The sequence below is a fragment of the Parasteatoda tepidariorum genome, chromosome 4 (genome assembly GCF_982258835.1).
Source record: "Parasteatoda tepidariorum strain Cologne lab strain chromosome 4, Ptep-v5.0, whole genome shotgun sequence".
In the NCBI taxonomy this organism is placed as follows: Eukaryota; Metazoa; Arthropoda; class Arachnida; order Araneae; family Theridiidae; genus Parasteatoda; species Parasteatoda tepidariorum.
This window is the reverse complement of record NC_141758.1, coordinates 28,182,609-28,202,408: the sequence shown is the minus strand read 5'-3', so window position 1 is coordinate 28,202,408 and position 19,800 is coordinate 28,182,609. Positions and strand designations below refer to the sequence as shown.

Genomic DNA, 19,800 nt, shown 5'->3' with positions numbered 1-19,800 from the left:
CCGGCGTTCTCGAAATATGTTTCATGCATAGTTAAAATAATTTATCGAAAAGACTTGGCAATCCACTGACGCCAAAAGCGCGAGCGGGTAAAATTATAATCCTCATTAACCCCAACGAAATGCATATTTTGCGGACATTATCACCCGTAACAGAGCATAGGTACACCAAAAGGGCGATCACTTTTAATCCTTTTCAATCCTTTTCTGGCAACCCTAGAAGGAGCAGAGAGTAAGGGCCAAGCGTGACAGAAAGGCCAATTACGGAGCAGAAGTGGCAAAAGCAGGTGGACTGTGGTCAGGAGAGGAGTTAGTGGGGGATGGAATGGATTACGATGACCGCTGACCGCCACCCTAGAGTCTTCTCCCTTACCCCCACTCTTTCATCTCTTTGCTCCGAGTCTTGTTTACACTGTGTGGTACTCGCTTGCCACTTTGGCGACTGTCGAAACTGGACTTGGAGATTAAGAGGATGATTTCGCTATTCTGTACCGCTTTCATTTAAAATGAGCCGTTACTATTACGAGTAACTTGATTGCTCCTTTTAGATGCTCCTTCGCTTTGACAACGATTGTAGTTGAAAATGTTAGTCTCAAAGTAATCATGCGCAACAGCAATTACAGATATCAAATCATTGGCGATATTGTAAAGATATATTTATGCGTGTTATTTTGGAACTAATAAAAGTTCGTGATTATTCACATATTTTTGTGGAACATAAATTTGTTATATTTACTTTTTATATTACTCCAACAATGTCCTATCACAAAGTACTTAATTATCCGTATGTAAAAAGTAGTTGTAGTAACGTGTATGTTTAAACCTAGGCATACATACATTGGAAATCAATATTAGTAGGCCAAATAGTATCTCTCAAATATTAGTGCATCATGGTTTAAACTTATTAGGTATTTCCTTCGAAGTTACTGCTTTTTGATTTCGTTTCCAAATGTAAATTATTATTAATATATTGTGGTAAACATAGCTATTTTTATTCTGAAAAAATAAAATTCACAAGAAATAAAGACCACTTTTTAGCTTTTTTAGAAAGAAAAAAAACATTATTTTGAAAGGATATAAGACACAAATGCGTTAAAAGGGTAAGCCCTTGCACAAATGCCGATTCTTAGCCTGGAGTTAGGCTTAGGTTAAGGCTGGCTTAGTTAGGCTTAGGTTAGGTCTGGAGTTAGATTTAGGCTAGGTCTGAAAAAATAAAATTCACAAGAAATAAAGACCACGTTTTAGCTTTTTTAGAAAGAGAAAAAAGCATTATTTGGAAAGGATATAAGACACAAATGCGTTAAAAGGGTAAGCTCTTGCACAAATGCCAATTATTGACCTGGAGTTAAGCTTAGGTTAAGGCTTCACAATTTTAAGACTGATGGCATGACGATGGCACTGTAGTTAACCTTACACACAACAACTGCTTTTAATTTCCCAAACACGCTGATATTCAATGATCCAAGGCTGGGTAGGCTTTAAGCCGCAGGTAGGATGGAGCCCTTATGCTCCTCAATAGCAGCACAGTGCAGTAACCACTGTGCTATTGTTATAAGTACAAATTCAATCAGGCTTATTCTGATTTTTTTTTTATTCCTTTATTCTTTTTATCATGGGCTGTTTTCTTTTACATTTAATTTTTTCATATCTTTGCAAGAAGATAGCTTATAGGTTCTCAAAGGGCATATTCACCGAGCTTTTCGATCAATCTAAAACACAGATATTGTTTATGCTAAGGAATTCTTCCAAATTTTGCAGTTACGGTAATGAGCCAATTCTTATTGAAAAAGCGAAAAACTCTAGCTAAACTCCTTTCTCATTCTTTCTATCAGTGTTTATTTGCTCTAGTCGATGTTTACTAATCATTCAATAAAAAAATTATTCACAAAATATAAACTTTGACTTCATATTATAGCTAAATTTGAAAATTGAAAGAAACCTAACTCATAACAGAATTAATTTAATAATTTTTTAATTACTTAATTATTTACCTTCTATGTTTCAAACATCACTCATTTGTTTACCTAAAAATGGATAATTTTCTGAATAAATAGAAATTTTAGATGCCTTAGTCAGTTATATTATTAAAAAAACAAAACAAATATATAATAATTTCCTTTAATAAATCGATTGAGATATGATGTATTAAATATGACAACGCCCTGGAATGTAAATTGTACAAACAAACTGGTGTGTTTTAACTTGTTATGAGAAAATAAAATAATTTTTAAGATCATGTAGGGGGAACATTCAATTGGAAGAATTTAACAGCAAACTAACTTTACAAAAGTCAAATTTTTAAATGATTTTTGATTCACGTTTTCAGGACTATAAAATCTCATATTAGTATATTTTTATCTGAGATTGCAGTTCACGAAAGCCAATTTCAAGTGGAAAATCTAAATTGATAATTTTTATTCGGCTTAACCATTTTGTACAGTATTTAGATTTTTTCTTATTCTAGATGTTTTTAAAACAATATTTAATAACATTATAATACACTATTAGTGTACCATATGAACAGCAATTGCAATTAATAACATATACAAATTTAATTGCAATTAATGTTTATGTATTTATTTATTTGAAAATTCTGATTTTATTTAAAAAAATATGCTGCTTTGTTCAGAAAATCAACAGATAACAGGTTATTGTTGAAAAATACATAATATTTACACATCCATTAAATCTAATTTTTACTTTTCTACTTTTAACACATTTTTCGACAAAATAATGCATTTTTTAAAAGAGAAAGAACTTAAAATGGTGTGTTTTTAATTTTCAATTTTAGATTTTTGCTAAATAGCACTTCAGTATTTTGCAATTAATAAAACATGAGGCTTGTATTAAGTCAAATTCAAGTTTATTTAATTCTATTTACTTACTAATATTATTTTAAGAAATTAAAATTTTTGTACATGACTCAGAAAGGCACAAGATTTAATTTCATACCAACAAAAAATATTGTGTTAACAAATAACGAAAACCTTTTGTTAATACATTTTTTAAACAAACTAATGCAAAATTTTCTCTTAAAGGAGTAAAACTTAAAATTGGCAAATTTTTCATTCTTGAGTGATAACACTAATCTAACAAGCCAATTTAGATTATCGTAGATGGATTCAGCAGTTTTTAAGATAACATTCAGCAGTTTTTAAGATAACATCAATCATATTTTAAAACTCCTTCTACATTTTTAGACAAATGAGGAGAAAAAAACAGACTAAAAAAATAATATCCGCTAAAGATAATTCTCCTCTACCCTCTTCCCTTTTAGCCATTTAAAAGATTTTATCAGACAGAAGCTTTGTTACCAACACGTTTTCAAAAATAGCCAATAGAAAATTGGCGCTTAAAACGTCAAGCCCCACTCTATATAGCCTCTGAACTTTACGACGTAACACTAAATCCTCTATACTATTAAGATCCTCCCACTCATACCACCTCAAAGTGCTGATAAAACAATCTTCAGAACTCTTCACCCCCACCCCCCTTAGCTAAAACCCTTATCCCACCACATAGTGTTATCAGACTAAGGCTTTCCTCTCATAAAATTCCACACCTCATCAAGAATATCAACTCGCCACCTGGACCACCCCCACTGCCCCCTCTGAAAGGGTTGTTAGAGGGGGAGGGTGGCCCAGCGGGCAATTAATGGGCGACAAGCCAAACGATTCCAGCCGAATACAATGGCGGACCACTGGAGTGTTGATGAACCTATCTTGCTCTGTCGATCCTTCTCATTGAACTGAAGAAATAACTCCTGGAGTAAAAGAGAGAAAAGAAGCTGGTTGCTAGGCAACCCGATCCCATGGCAACACATACACACAAAATCTAGGGTTGGTGGGTGGCCATAAAGCGAGGCCGTCTATTGACGTAAGCGGGCCGACTGCGGATCTTTTGAAAAGGGACGCTTTCCGGAGTGTAAGGTATTATCCTGATTTGCTCTCTCTCTCTCTCTCTCCTGCTTTTGCGGACACCCCCTCAGGGGTTATCTGCAAAATTCTCTCTCAATCAGAACTTGATCCAACATGTTTTGTTTTGTTGAAGGATCCCTTTTAGGAGGTGGAGATTTTATCCGCCTGGTGGAGAAGATATTCTTGTTTATAGTGTTAGAGACTGGCTGAAAAAGAAGATTCAATTCCAGAATGGTGTCGTTGAAAATAATACCTTTTGGGCACAAAAACTTAGATTTAGATTTATTGTTTTAATCTTCATGTAGGTTTTTATTTTATGTATTGACCTAGCCACAGAAGGTTCCAGATATACGTGTGTGTTTAAAATTCTGCTTGGTTTACTACATAATTTTGCAAGCTTAAAATTAATCTTAGACATTCTACTTACTATTCTATTTTCGTTTATTTAATAACAAGCATATATAAACGAGAACAGCTGTTGTAGAAATTAAGTAAATGATTCAATTTTATGCCAAGTAGGTTCAGTCAGCTACCACAGAAGTAATTACATGTTATAAAAAAAATCTAATGAAAAAGACTGGATGGGGAAAAAATTCAATAAAGAAGAGTTTTGCTGAAAACCCCTTCGCTAGTCAGAAAAAAGGTTGTTCAAAACTACAATGGTTTGATTATTTTGAGTCAGTATTTAGAACGATTGGGAGAAGGAATGGACAGACTAGATCACGCTGTCCTAGAAGAATCCTCAATGGAAAAGAGTTTGGCCCATCCTTGGATGTTAACCCAAATGTGATCATAAGAAATAGCATAATGAAATTTTAAAAAATAAATAATATTATTCTATAATTATATATATATTTTTCTTTTTTTTTATAAGATCTTATTTATTCATATAAAAAAATAGTACAAAAGTCAAATAGTTTTAATAGTATTTGAATCGTTTATGAATAGTAGGTACTTACTGGATACCAAAGATAAATTATTTCATCATACTGCCTAAATTATCTACGTGTAACACGATATTTGTATACATTCATGCATATCATACTTCGAGTAACAAGATTATTCATTAGAATGAAATAGTGGGGAAATAATAAAACGTAAACATTTCTTTTAAACAGATTAAAGCGGAAAAACCACCATGAAATAGCTTAACTGAAAGAAGAAAAAAAGATGAAAGAATGTGTGACAGTTATTTAACAAGAAAAAAGATCAAAAATTTTTTTCATCAAAAAAAAGAATTACTGCTGGTTCTAAATTAGTTTTTGCCTAAGATTACAGAAAATGGCCAAAATGCGGCTCAGCTCTGTTTTAAATTACTGAAAGAAGTGTAGAAATTTGACCAACTATGAAATTATACTAATTCTAAAGCCTAAAAATCAAAAGAAGTAACGTTTTTAAATCAGTTATTATGATTATAAACATCAAAAACGAAAAAAAAATGATGTTATAGAATAAAAATGTATATTGAAACTATACATCCAAATATGCCTCTTATTATTCTACTTCGGTACAAAGAAAACGTTTATAAAACATACCCCATTTTAAAATATGACTTAATTTATTTTTATGATCAACAATCTATCAAATGTATATATAGCTAATCAGAAGTCTTGAATAAAATTATGTAAATTCTGCCTAACTACATAAAGTTAACCAAAATGTTTGAATAAAAATTTACATAAATTCTGTCTATTTAAGCTATATAAAGCTAATAAGAAGTTTTGAATAAAATTATGTAAATTTTGTCAATTTAAACTATGTAAAGCTTACCGGAAATTTGAATAAAAATTATGTAAATCCTGTCTAGTTAAACTATATAAAAATAAGTAGAAGTTTTGAATAAAAATTATGAAAATTCCGTCTATTTAAACTATATAAAGTTAACCAGAAGTTCTGAATAAAAATTCTAAATAATGCAAATTTCGTTTTTTAAAAACTATCTCCTTTATTTCTTCACTCTGTAAACTAGTTTAAAAATGTGATTTATGTTTAATCATTGCATTGGTTCTTAAATGTGATTAAAACACTAAATATACAGTAATATATTAAAGTAAATATACAATAATCAACGTTTGTTCATGATGTATTAAACCACACCAATCCAAAAAGAATTTATCAAAAAGCTTTCATGATTAATTTTATACTCTCCTTAAAATGCCTGTAAACATTTATACTTCATCTGGTTTTTTAAAAAATTAAAATTATAAGAAAATTGTCACACAATAAACTATTAACAACAACTTTCCAGAATTTTAACTCTATAATTTACAATATTTTTAAAATTATAATGCATTTCGAAGCGTTTCAAAACAATTATTTCACAATGATAATTGTTGTTGTCCTAGGACATTAAAGCACTGGGGGTGTGATTGTTCGTGTTTTCCTATGGCTCCATCTATGGCCCAGAATTCGTCTTTTGACACACCCATACGTTACACCCTTTTTAAAGGCGAACCCTTTAGTACTTCCACAGATCGTAGTTTTGACCTAAACTAAGGAATGATCAATCTCCAATCTAGTACCCCTAGAGGCATAATTTATTATGGGAACATGGAGGACTTTGTGACCCAAAACAGATATAACGTGCACCTGTCACCATTTAATAAAAGGGGAGAATTCGGTCGACTGGATTTGAACTCCCGCTCTCACGAACATGAATCCAGCGCCCTACTAACCAGACTACCCCAGTCTTTCACAATAATAATAAAGTAATTTTTTGATGGCATTTGTTTTATAACGTTAAAGGAAGAGTACACTGACAAAAAAATTATGGTATAAAATATCGAATGATGAAATAAATGGTGAATCATTTTCCTGATTCTAAGAGAATACCAAAACTCTTGATAATATTTTGTTAAAATAATCAAAAAAGAATGATTTTATAAAATTTGGCAAATGTGGCAATTTTACCATGATATTTTAGATCATGACATGAAGAAGACAATTTTTTCTGTTAAGTTCATTTTTCAGTTTTATATGTTTTCCCAAAAATATAGTAATAAGAACTGAAATTTTGAAAAAAATAATTTCCGGTGAATCGTTACCCTATGTAGGGAAAATTTACCAAATGAATGGTTGAAATACCGCATATTTTTGTATTAAAATTCCGTTATTTTTCTGCCAGAAATTTCATTACTATACAGTACGGAAATTATACCAGAATTTATTTCTCCCCTTATAAACTTTACATTTTTACTCTCTAGCAAATTAACTCGACATGAAATATATTTTTTCAAGTAATTTTTACCACTTTCTTAAGTAAATACATTTTTAAAAAAATACTTCATGGGGTTAAGTAAGACAGAGCATTCAACTATTGCTTAATTTTACATTTTGAAACGTTCATAGTTTTTCATTACACTCCTTGTGTAAACATTGAAATAAAGGACTAATTTCTATGAAACGTAATTCAACAAAGTAGTGTAATTTTCCGCAAATGATTAGTCGATCACCACCAAATCTCGGAAACAGTTCAAATTTTGCTAACTCAAATGCAGCTGTACTCACTGAAAATCGCTGTTCAAATATTGACTTTACGACTGACTCTGCGATTAGAAATCCTTGTTAAGCGTTTCTAGAAAAACATTTTCACTAGTATTTTATGATTACTGGAGTCACAGCATCATTATTATCAAGTTTTATGTTTCATTTATTTGAGCGAGCTTCGAAAAGTCTATTTATTTTTCAGCTAGTAAATTATTGATGTAATTTTTATTGGGACAAAAGTTTTTGAGAAAATTTAAAGAGAGTTTATTACTTCATTTAATAATTTATGCGACAGTTAAACAAGATTTAAATAGAAGTTTGCATAAGTTATAAATATTATTTCCTATTTTTCAATTATGGAATAGTAATGGTCTATTTATCATTGAAAAGTCTATTTATTTTTCAGCTACTATATTACTGATATTATTTTTATTGAAATATTAGTTTGTAAGAAAATTTGAAAGGAGTTAAACATTACTTTATTTAATAATATATGCTGCATTTAAACTATGTGTATATAGGAGTATGCATAAATTATAAAGAATGATTCTTATTTTTCGATTATGGAATAGTAAAGAGTCTATTTAGCTTTAAAAAAAAATTTTTTTCAGCTAGTACATTGTTGATATTATTTTTAAAGAGATATTAATTTTTAAGAAAAATTGAAGAAAGTTAAATTTTGCTTCATTTAATTATTTACACGCCACATAAACTGTATTTATGCATAAATTATAGACAGTGTGAATCTTATTTTCTAATTGTACAATAAACAAGGATTGATTATGGAGTAATTCCGGTCCCTGTACGATTCATTTAAAAGTTTTTTTTTATTAAAATGAGATTCTTTTGAAAATATCTAATATATTTTCAATATTTTAATTTTGGAAATTATTTTTTTACAATTTTTTTTTTTGAAAAACAGAGTTTATGACGTTATAAATTCATAACTAAAAAACTTCTTGAAAGAACTTCAAGAACTTGAACTTCTTATTATTATTCCTAAGTAACAGAATTCTGACATTAAAAATTTCTTTTTAGTTCAGATTTTCTAAGCTAATTTTAAAGCCAAAAATTAAGAGAAGATTTTTCACAAAAACCTTAGATAGACCACAGTTTTTTTTCTTTTTTGATTTTTCTCGAAATTACTAAAAGACTTCGTACAACTTCTTCTTTATTGGCACTACAGAACAGGGTGGGCCTTAGCCTGCCACACAATATTTCTCCACATAGCTCTGTCCCTGATCTAGATCTTCCAGTTGGAAACATTTAAGGTTTTTAAATCATTGTTTTAAATCATTTTAAATCTCTATGCATCCACCGTGCAACTTATTTATATATTTCATATTGTAAACACCGTTGAACAGCCAATCCAATGTTTTGGTCTTACGACTACTAATGTATTTTGAACCCAATCCAGAAGACAAGGAAACTCCTGGATCAAATATTGGAAGAAATTTGCCTTCATGGAGGATTTTTATGGAATTAACCTGCATTTGCGCCACATGGAGAGAAAAACCAGGAAACCTTCCCATGGTTAGCCTGACGGCAAGGGAGCTCTTACCCATGACCCGCTTACCACTGAGGTTATTTTACATCAGCATTGCGGTTGGCGCAAGCCGGATGCGGCATTCGTATCGACCTGCCATCACTAGGATACGAACCCGGTTCACCTCATTGGGATTTGAACGCTCTAACCCCTGAGCCATCACGGCTCCACTTATTTATATAAAAGTTATTCCTAAGTATATATTGCAATTTATTCCTAAAAATTGATTAATTCGTAAATTATTAGGGATGTTCGCCATTTTTTACTTAATTTACTAAGATCATGCTACACAGTAAAATTCTTATTTTATTTTCCTTTTCCATTTGTAAAAAAAAACTTTACAAAATACAACATTGCACAAAAAAATACAGAAGTAAACATACCAAAGATTTTAAAAGTTTAGTTCGAATTTGAATCAAAGCAATTCTTAAATTATTTACTCAAGAATTTCTCAATTACTCTAAAATTTCACATTTGTCTAAACAAAAAAGCATCATACACTTTTTCAAAATCTTTGTTGTCTTTATTCTGCTGCAAATTGAATATTCCGGTTCTAGCTATAAATTAACAGATACAAAGACATTTGACTAATTCATTGAGAACAGTTACTAGAGAAATGTTGTTCTAAAAATGTCGGTAATAACCATGTTAAAGTTAGAGATAATATTTATTAAACATTTAACTTCATCTAAGCTTTCAAGCGTATCCAATATGCTGGAAAACTGTATGCATGAGTTAACTCAGTAGACACTTGCAATTAATTATGTTTCAGTAGTATTTTGAATAGTAATTAGATGTTGTTACAATTTTCATTTCTATTTCATAAATGTTAAGGTTCAATACATATTCAAAATATCAGAATATTGATATTTTTGCCACTTAAGTGCACTTTTAGATATTATTTCCAAGAAAAACTGGTTCAATAACAATTTGTTTAATTTGTTTTATTTTACCATATTCAATTAAAGCAGTCAAATAACCATAAATATCATGGAATTCAGACTGTTAACTGTGAGAAAAAAATAGTTTATAACTGCTTTGACCTACAGGAATCAAACAACCAGAATTTTATTGAACCAACTATGCCAGTTAAATATGTTTTTTTTCTTCATATTTATGAAACTATGCTAGTTGTAAATGGTTGAAAAAACGTACAGTTTTGCGTTCAGTATTTCTTCACTAAGCCGTGAACACAAAACAATAAGGGTTTTTAAACATCCCAGTTCTAAACTCTTTAAAAACAGTAAGATTAGAAAATACTCTTTACCATAAACTTTACGATTAATATAATGGACCGGTTATTTTACCGTAATTTTGAAATGAAAATTCTAACAGTGTATATTTTTTGCAATATATTGTGGTTTGAAAGTGCTATTAATAAAATATTGGAACACTAAGGTGCTTCATGTAAAAATTGCTGCACAAAAATATTTCTTCACTATAGTACCTTTTTCTAAAATATTGTAACACGAAAGTGTATTTTAAAGAATATTGAGAATTTAAAGCGTTTTTTATGTAGTGCCGTCCCCCTGAAATACTTTCAATTTGAAAACTACAGAATAGCCTTTACATGTTATGTAAATAAGCTTTCATTTTGAATCTGGTTATATAAAATCAATCAGACTTAACAGCATGAGATGAGCAGACCAACTGGTAAGAATTTACTCAAGTAGAACAGCCTAGAAAGTTTTAAATAACTCCTCCTTTTATAAAAGTCCAAGAAGCAGATAAAAAAAATTAACGATAGACGGTTTGCTTAGAACAGAACAAGACTTCGCTGTATTCAAAGTAGAAAGCTGGAGGACAATTGCCTGCAGAAGAGAAGACTGGAAAAATCTTCTAAAGAAAACCAAAGCCCACCCTGGGCTGTCATGCGAGTAATGATGATGATGTTTAATATTGAAAAAACTGTTTTTAAATATTAAATTTTAAAGAGTCCTACCTGAGCTCATTTCTATTTCTAATTTTATTGATATTTTTATCCAATGTTTTAGTTAAATATAATTTTAACTAAATAAAGTTAATAAAATGGAGTTTAAAACTGACCATAGAGATTTTTATGATATTAGAATTTTATTTCAAATGTTATAATATTGCATGAGTGAAAGATATCTGAAATCTAAATTAGTTTATTGGAAAACTACAACCAACTGAAAATGGCAGCTTTGAGTAATTTAAAATAATTGTTTAAAAAGAAATATCAAAAAGTTAACGGCGGCAGAAAAGGAAACAATTCATATTGTTTTCACCTAGCTTACATCACATCACATCTCAACTCAAATACTTCTCCCTTCCGTCACTCAAATTGTCAATAACCAAACAGTTTGCATTATCAGATTTACATTTCTATTTTTGTACATGTTTAGATATAGAAATCTATAATTTCACCCTTTAGTAAATTTGTTTACTATAAATTCACTAAAGTTTATGCAGAATTAATTACATTTTATAAATGGGGAAAATTATAGTTTGAATATATCTTTTAATGAAATCGATTTTTCGAACTATCAATTTTTTTAGATGCACTTTTAAATACTTATTGGAATATATTTAGTTAAAACAATTCTTTAGATTTCAACGCATTAAAAAATAAGAATAATATAGAGGAATCTAAATCATTTTTTAAAACACCTTTACTTCTTTATATCAAATATTTGATTTTGGACATTTTGAATGTACTTATTGCAATATGTTTAATGTAAGAAAACTTTTAATCTTAGCTATCCAATGTTCACAAAAAAGACCCAAAGAAATTAGTTTTAGTTTCCAGAATACAGTTTTATCACCAAATTTAGAAGCACCTGTAGTTTGATTTAAATTAATAAAGGACAAAATAAGACTATGTATTAATATGAACTATCCTAACATTTTTAGAATGATTCAGTTTTAAGTTGAGGCATATTACTTATTTAATATTTACATGAATTGAGAAAGTTACTCAACATTTTTAAGTAACTTATGCAGAATTAAAATTTAAATTCGTTAAAATTCTGAATTCAAATCAGTGAAACAGGAAGCTATCGGCACACGGAGAAACAAATTTTGATAAATTTACTGTACAGTAAGGAAATAAAATTTCTAATTTAAAAAAAAAATTATAAAATATTCCGGTTAATAAAATATACGGTACTTAAAACATTCAATTGATAATTTGTCTGTACAATGATAACGGTCTACTGGAAATTATGGTTATTAGTGAATATGGTTGACAGTGAATCTTATCATCGTTCGTATTAGACACATAGATTACTTCATATTACTACACAAAAATATATAAAACTGAAAAGTAAATCTAACCAAATAAATAGATTTTATCGCCCTATATTATGGTAAAATTACCATATTATGATAACGTATTACGATGAAATTACAAAATTTCACCACATTTACCAAATTTCATCAAATATTTCAAAATTTTATTTCATTGTTAATTTTAACAAAATCATTACCAAAGCGCGTCAGTAAAAATCACCGAATTTTTTGATGTTCCATTAGAGCCACACTGTAAAAATTTCAGATTTAATTATAGTAAAAAGTACTGCACTCAGGGTGCTAGTAAATTTTACCATCAAATTTTGGAAATATATTCTTGCCGTAAAATTTTTCGGAACTAATTTTTATATACAGTAATATTTATTGCCAAATCCCTGAATCACTGCTATTAAATATATATTACTGTAAAAATTGTGGGATAAAATATAATCGAACTTTTGGATGTTCCCTCAGAACCACACTGCAAAAAATTCCGGATCAAATCAAGGTGAAAAGTACCGAAATTCAGGGTGCTTGTAAATTTTACCGTCAAATTTTACGGAACTAAAAATCAGACACATCTTAATTTTTACAGTAATATATACTGCAAAATCTCTAAATCACTGTCGTTAAATATAATCGCTGTAAATATTTCGAAAAAAAATATTATGGTAAATATGGATTTTACGGATAATGCACCCCTGGTACCAGTATTTTTTTTATCGTAATTTAGTGCACAGTTCGCTAAATTTTACCATATGTTGATAGTTTTGACCATATTTTTTCTAAGTGCAGTAATATCAGCGAAATATTGAGTGACTAAAATTTTATTCTTTAAAATTACGTTGAGTTACATTTGTTGTTTTTGTTGTGGTCAGACTTTCATTACATATTCTATAGATTGAAATGATTATTTATCTCTGAATATTTAAGGAGCATTAATAGAACTTACTAATGTACTTAATTTTTTGCAAATACAATCTCATTACTGCTGTATTTAAGCATAAAAATACACATTATTGCATTTAAAATTGTAACTCAAGACGGACAGACATGCCATTATATTTTTAATGAATATTCTTGTCATCAATAACAAAGCTTTTTTTTTAACAATTTAATAAAAATACAGACAAAAAATAGGTGAATTGAGAAAAAACGTTATCTCCATTTTTGATAAGCATGATTATACAAGATTCATAAAAGCACTTCAATTTTAACACAATAATGACGTTAAAAAGTGTCATTGTTTTATATTTTCATATCGCGTGATATAATTTACCGGTTATTCGTGCACGCGATATGTTGTACCTTTTTTCCCCTATCGCAAGGCCAATGTTGTTTTATGGTAAATAAAACAACAAGCAAAATTTGTGTAATTATAAAAATAGCATGTTTCTTTTAATGATTTGAGCATAAGATTTGTGGAATAACTAATAATCTGAAGTTGTATGCATAACAGAAAACGAACAGTTTTAACACATTTGTTTGTACCTATAGAAAGAAAACCTCGCTAGATAGAAAATAAATAGGTTTATGTTTTCTATTTCAGCAGTAAACCTTTCAGCTAGTTCAATAAAATGATTCACTAAATGACGTTAGTTTAAATAACGGTTTTTAAAAATGTAGACTTTTATGCAATCTATATTCAAACTGGCTTAGGGTAGTATAAAAAACTTATTATTCAAATTTTTATGATAAGTAATAATAACAGTTATTGAGTTATTCTCTTGATAAAATTTTATAACTTAGTGTGGAAATCAAAATATAAAAACTTACAGTGAATATTTATTTACTTAAAATGATAAATGGTGTTTCATGAACAACAATAAATGTAAAGTTTCAGGTAATATATATATATATATATATATATATATATATATATATATATATATATATATATATATATATATATATATATATATATATATATATATATATATATATATATATATATATATATATATATATATATATATATATATATATATATATATATATATATATATATATATATATATATATATATATATATATATATATATATATATATATATATATACCCAAACTATGGTATAAATAGGTCTTATGAAGCCTTATGCAACTTAAAAAGCTTCAAAATTTTAAGCCGCTTATTCGACTAATTAACATGCGCGTTGAAAAATAGCAATAAAAATGCATATAAGATGCGTACAAAAGTCTATTATATAAAATTTAGAGCATATGGTCAAAATCATTTTTGTTGCTATAGAAGCAACATACTTTGGATAAGAAAAAAAGAATTTGAATATTTTTAATCATTAATTTAAAAATTAAACTATAAATTTTAAATGATAGATTAAAAATCCAGTAGATTTTAGGAAATATAAGTTTCATGATAATTGTTACATAATGTACTAAATATTTTACACATAAGGAATTTTAGGGATTTTTAAAGTCATCAAAAAAGAAAACTGGCAATACTTTCCAGTCAGGATTGGCATTGAATATGCTTGAAATGTGTATTATATTTACTCATAATTTTTAACAGTTATAGGCATTTAATTCATAAAAAAATAATTAACATTTTTTAGTTAATTTACAAAAGGAGTTCTGAATGAAAATAAATGGAATATTTTAGAAAAAAAAAATTTTAAACTGATTTCTATAAATGAAGCTTTCTAGATTATATATTAGTAATACTTATTTAAATATTCAAACAAGCAATTATCCATGTCAAAATTCTATTTCAATAGGGATTTTTTTTATGAAACTTTCTCAATTTTAGGGAATTTTCCAAAATGCACAAAAACCAGAAGAATTTTTAATAAACCAGTAGACCAGGAGAAACTAGCAAAATCCTGTAGTCTACTGAAAAACTCCAGTAGAGTTGACAGCTATGAACATATAATTTGGTCTTTTATACAAACAAAGTATAATGCATCAATAACACAATAATTTGCGTTAAATATCTCGATAAACTTACTGTCTTGAAACAAGAGTAAGAAAATTAACACAATGCTTATTTACTTTAATGTGCGTATTCATATTGTCTGAAACATAATGCTTTACAGTAAGTAAGATAATTCATATGTTGATTCCATTTTAGAAAGAAAATCCATTTGAACTAGAATGAAAAAGACGCGTATTCAATTTTAAAGTATGTAGACAACTTAAACCTTATTAAATATTCTACACTAGAAAAATTAAAAAACTAAAAACTCATGTATAAACACAGAAATTGAAATCTTACATTCCCAAAATAGATTAATTGCAAAATATGAAATGTTTTCTTGAACGAAAATGATTTATTAATGTTACGATGAAGGAATACGTTCAACTAATAATGTATAGAAGATAAAATTTTGAAAAAGGCTGTATTATTTGTAAGTTTTGTCTGTTTTCTTTCGAAAAATTATTTTTAGAAATTAAGTAAAACAAAAAAACTCGCCTTGATTTAAATCATTTATTGCAGGACTGCATGCAAGTGTTTAATTTGCTAACTGTTATCCATAATCATTGCTATTTAAATTTCCCTGTTATTTAAATAACAGCGTCAAATCCATTGATATTTAAATTTAAGTTAGAATACTTTACTTTAAAAAATTTTTATTTATATGACACTTTTTTGTACTATATACCGCTTATACTTTGTCTTTATTTCCTACTTAATAGTCAATTTCATTTCTTGTATTATGTACCTCACATTTTTTTTATCCACTCAGTACATGTCTTTTCCATATTCCTTATTTAAACCAACAAAACCCTTAAATTGAATGCGTATACTCCTTTTCCCTTAATTTATTTATTTTATTTTGAGTGTTCTTTATTTTTTTCTTTCATATATCGTACTCGCGGTAAAAAAATTTGTATCAAATTACGGTATAAAGTACCGACACTTAGGGTACACCATCCGTAAAATCCATTTCACAGTTAAATACCATACCGTAATTTTTACAATAATATTTATTTAATTAGAGTGATTTAGTGGTTTTATGGCAATTATTACAGTAAAAATCACAGTATATTAGATTTTTCGTTCCGTAGCATGATCCTAGGGAAATGAATGATACATAATTTGATCCGGTATTTTCTACAGTGTATATCATTACTGTGAAGTATACACTGCCACATACACGGAAAAAGAATGCTTGTAACTTGCAAATTAATTACCATTCCCAATGAAATAACTAAGAATCAATACACATATTATGCACATCATATGTACAAATTGCTTTAAGAAATTGTCTCTACTACCTTAATCCAATTTTTTTCTTAAAAAACGTTAATTGCTGATATTACTATTATAAGGAATAGTAGATTTATTATTTAAACTGCACAAAAGACAGCTTGTACAGCTCACTTTACAAAACAAATATGTATTATCTTGTCTTCTTCAAATAGATTAAATTTTTTTACCATTTATAATACCCTAACTAAAAATGCCATCGTACACTCAGTTTTTGCAAATGTAATCCTTGCAATCTAAAATGGTTCGCCTCACAATAATGTAAAATAAATATATTATGCTAAATAAAAAAACTGAATGTTGCATTAAATTTAGAATACAAAATTACACTGAAGCGCCTTATTTTTCAAACCACTTGTGCAAAATACGACTTGTATTCGACAGATAACACAGCCAAAACAAACGCGATCATCTCTTATCTTCTGTATCAATATTCCAATATCCTGTATCACACATCTAACTATATTTTACTAACTATTAAATATTGCATTAAATTTAGAATACAAAACTTCAATGCAATGCCTTATGTATCAAAATACTTGTTTGCGACTGATAACACAGCCAAAACAAAAGCTATCATCTCCTGTATCACACATCTTACTATACAATACTAGCTATTGAATACATAAAATTTAGAATAAAAAATTACGCTGAAATGCCTTAAGTATCACAAGATCCATACCTGACTGATAACACAGTCAAAACAAAAGCTATTATCTCTTATCTTGTGTATCAGTATTACAATCTCCTGTATCGGACATGTAACTATACAATAATAACTAACTATTGAATGCATTAAATTTAGAAGAAAAAACTACACTGCAACGCCTTATGCATCACACGACTTGTATCCGACAAACACAGCCAAAACAAAAGCTATCCTCTCTTATCTCATGTATCAATCTCCTGTATCACACATCTAACTATACAGCACTAACTATAGAATGCATTAAATTTAGGAGAAAAAAATTACACTGCAACGCTTTATGTATCACACGTCCTGTATCTGACTGATAACACAGCAAAAACAAAAGCTATCATCTCTTATCTTGTGTATCATTCTCCTGTATCACACATCTCTCTAACTATACAAGATAATACAAATTCTCACCTGGAAGTGGAAAACAATCGGGCAATCCAACCGGTCTCAGGTAGACCGCTCCGTTGGCAGCGAAATAGTCATTCAAAGACATCACTGATAATCTCTACTCTCTTAACAAGCAAGACACAAAAGAAAGAGCGTTCATAGATATATCGATCCACCCCACTCTCTTTATGCTCTGTGAACGACACATGCGAGTAAAAAGAGAACTGTTACTGAACGGATCTCGTTCGTGTGACAACCTGCAAGGATACAGGTCGCTTGGCATCTGTGGTTCTCCGATTGGTCGGACACTCGTGATCCGCCTGGCGCCCATTTGGCGAGCATTCTTGGCTAATAAGTGTCCAGAGATTGACTGATCGGCGGCATAAGGAAAATGATATATACAGAGCTGGGTTAGCAGGTGACATACGTTATCAACAAAGAGCAGTTGGACCATGCTGCGATTAGATTTGATGTGTATATATGTTATTTGTAAATGACAGGTGTATATATTTAGGGTTAAGAGCTTTAATTGATTTTTGATGTAACAAAGAAGCACTTTCATTGTAAATAACGTGTGTTATTTATGATATATACAATTTATATCAAATAAAAATTTTAAAATTATTTTTTTACCGAAGTCAAACGCATAAACTCTTATAATAAGATTAATTTTGAGGTATCAAAATTAGCTTATTACTCCAGCATCTTAAATTTCATTTCAATTTCATTTTCAGTTATTATAGATGAGCATTATATATTAAAACTATTATATTAATTTATAATTACCAACAAACGAAATATTTTATTCTATTATTTTGAACGAAAATAATAGAAAAAACTAAAAATAAGAATACTTAGCTACTATTGGTATTTCCTCATTTTAAAATATAATAAGCACTTTAAAATTCTTAAAAACTGCTTTTTTAATCCCATATTGAATCCCCATGTTTTCTTAAAAACAAGTTCTTTTAATCTCATATAAAAATTAAATAAACATATTTTTAGCTGATAATTTGACACATTTATTGTCATATAAGCACATTTAAAAGTAATTCAAATTTTTAATTAATTTACTATATTTAAAAAAAATCAATATTTATAGAATTATAAATTTATTTCGTCATAATATTTCAATTTTGAAATATTATTTTCCTTATACTATTTTTAGAGGAGGATTTTCTAGATTTCTTTTTCAAAGATAATATTTTAATGTTTTAAAAATGTCAGTATTTGTTAATCATAAATAATGATTTATCACAAATGCTATTTTTCATTTATATCATTTATTTCCTTTTTTAAGTATTTAAAATTTTATTTTGGTAAACCACGTAAAAAAATATATTAATTTTTTGTCATTTTAATATTTTAACTTCATAAATAGTTTGTTGTAAAAATAATTTTATCCCTGAATCTTTTAACACTGAGTTTTAATTTATTTATTTTTTTGGTATATATTAATGCGTAAAATTTATTTAAATATATTCCTATCAAATTTACATTTACTTCTTCAAGGATTAAATAATTTATTATTGTAAATGAAAATTTTTATTTAAAGCATCGTAAGAAACAAATAACATAAATTTTCAGACGAAGAGGTTAGAGTTAACGTTACAAAAGTAACTAACATAGTTAAAGTTTATCATTTCTATATTTATCTGAAAAATCATGTAAATAAATATTTTTTTAGGATTATATCTGCTGAATTCATCAAAATGATAATTTTAAATCATTTAAATTTTAAATGAAGAATATTTTAGAAAAATTATCAAGAATTTGTCATTTGCTATAGCAAGCTCTACCATGTTTTGAGTTATACATTTATAATATAAAAAGATAAATGCGTCATATTTTTAAAATATTAACTCTAAATGCTATTTTTTTTAGAATATTACGGAAAACATATCTGCACCATTGGTAAATAGAAATTAATTAACATTTATTCAGGAGGTAAAGCTACTGTAACATTTATGTCATCTGTTATCAGATCTTTTATTCTTCATGTAGAATTTACGCATAAAGTTTTCATCATAAAATGTTTATCGTAAAATTATGTATAAATATAAAATTAATATTTCGTTAAAATATAAATATGCATTATAATAAATTAATTTTTGTCCTAAAATCAAGGTCAATTGACTACCCTTAGAAAGACCCAAAAGTTGTTTTCTCTCAAGCGATGCTTTATAAAGGAAAAGCAACTTTTACAGAATTTCTTAACACTTTTTCCTCGTGTTATATTTAGTGCGCCTTTTATAATTCTTCGTGCATAGATGCATACCATCCAAAGAGT

The 19,800-nt window shown here is 28.2% G+C and overlaps 1 protein-coding gene across 2 annotated transcripts in view; it reads right to left on the bottom strand.

The window, feature by feature from the left end:
• LOC107454609 (uncharacterized) overlaps positions 1 to 17,797 on the bottom strand; it is a 127,380-nt gene extending 109,583 nt beyond the window's left edge. For both annotated transcript variants that reach the window (XM_043049975.3, XM_043049976.3), the window contains exon 1: positions 17,535 to 17,797. In XM_043049975.3, coding sequence (XP_042905909.2) covers positions 17,535 to 17,616 — 82 coding nt within the window. In that variant the 5' untranslated portion in view covers positions 17,617 to 17,797. The remainder of the gene's footprint in view (positions 1 to 17,534) is intronic.
• Between the last annotated feature and the right edge of the window lie 2,003 nt (positions 17,798 to 19,800).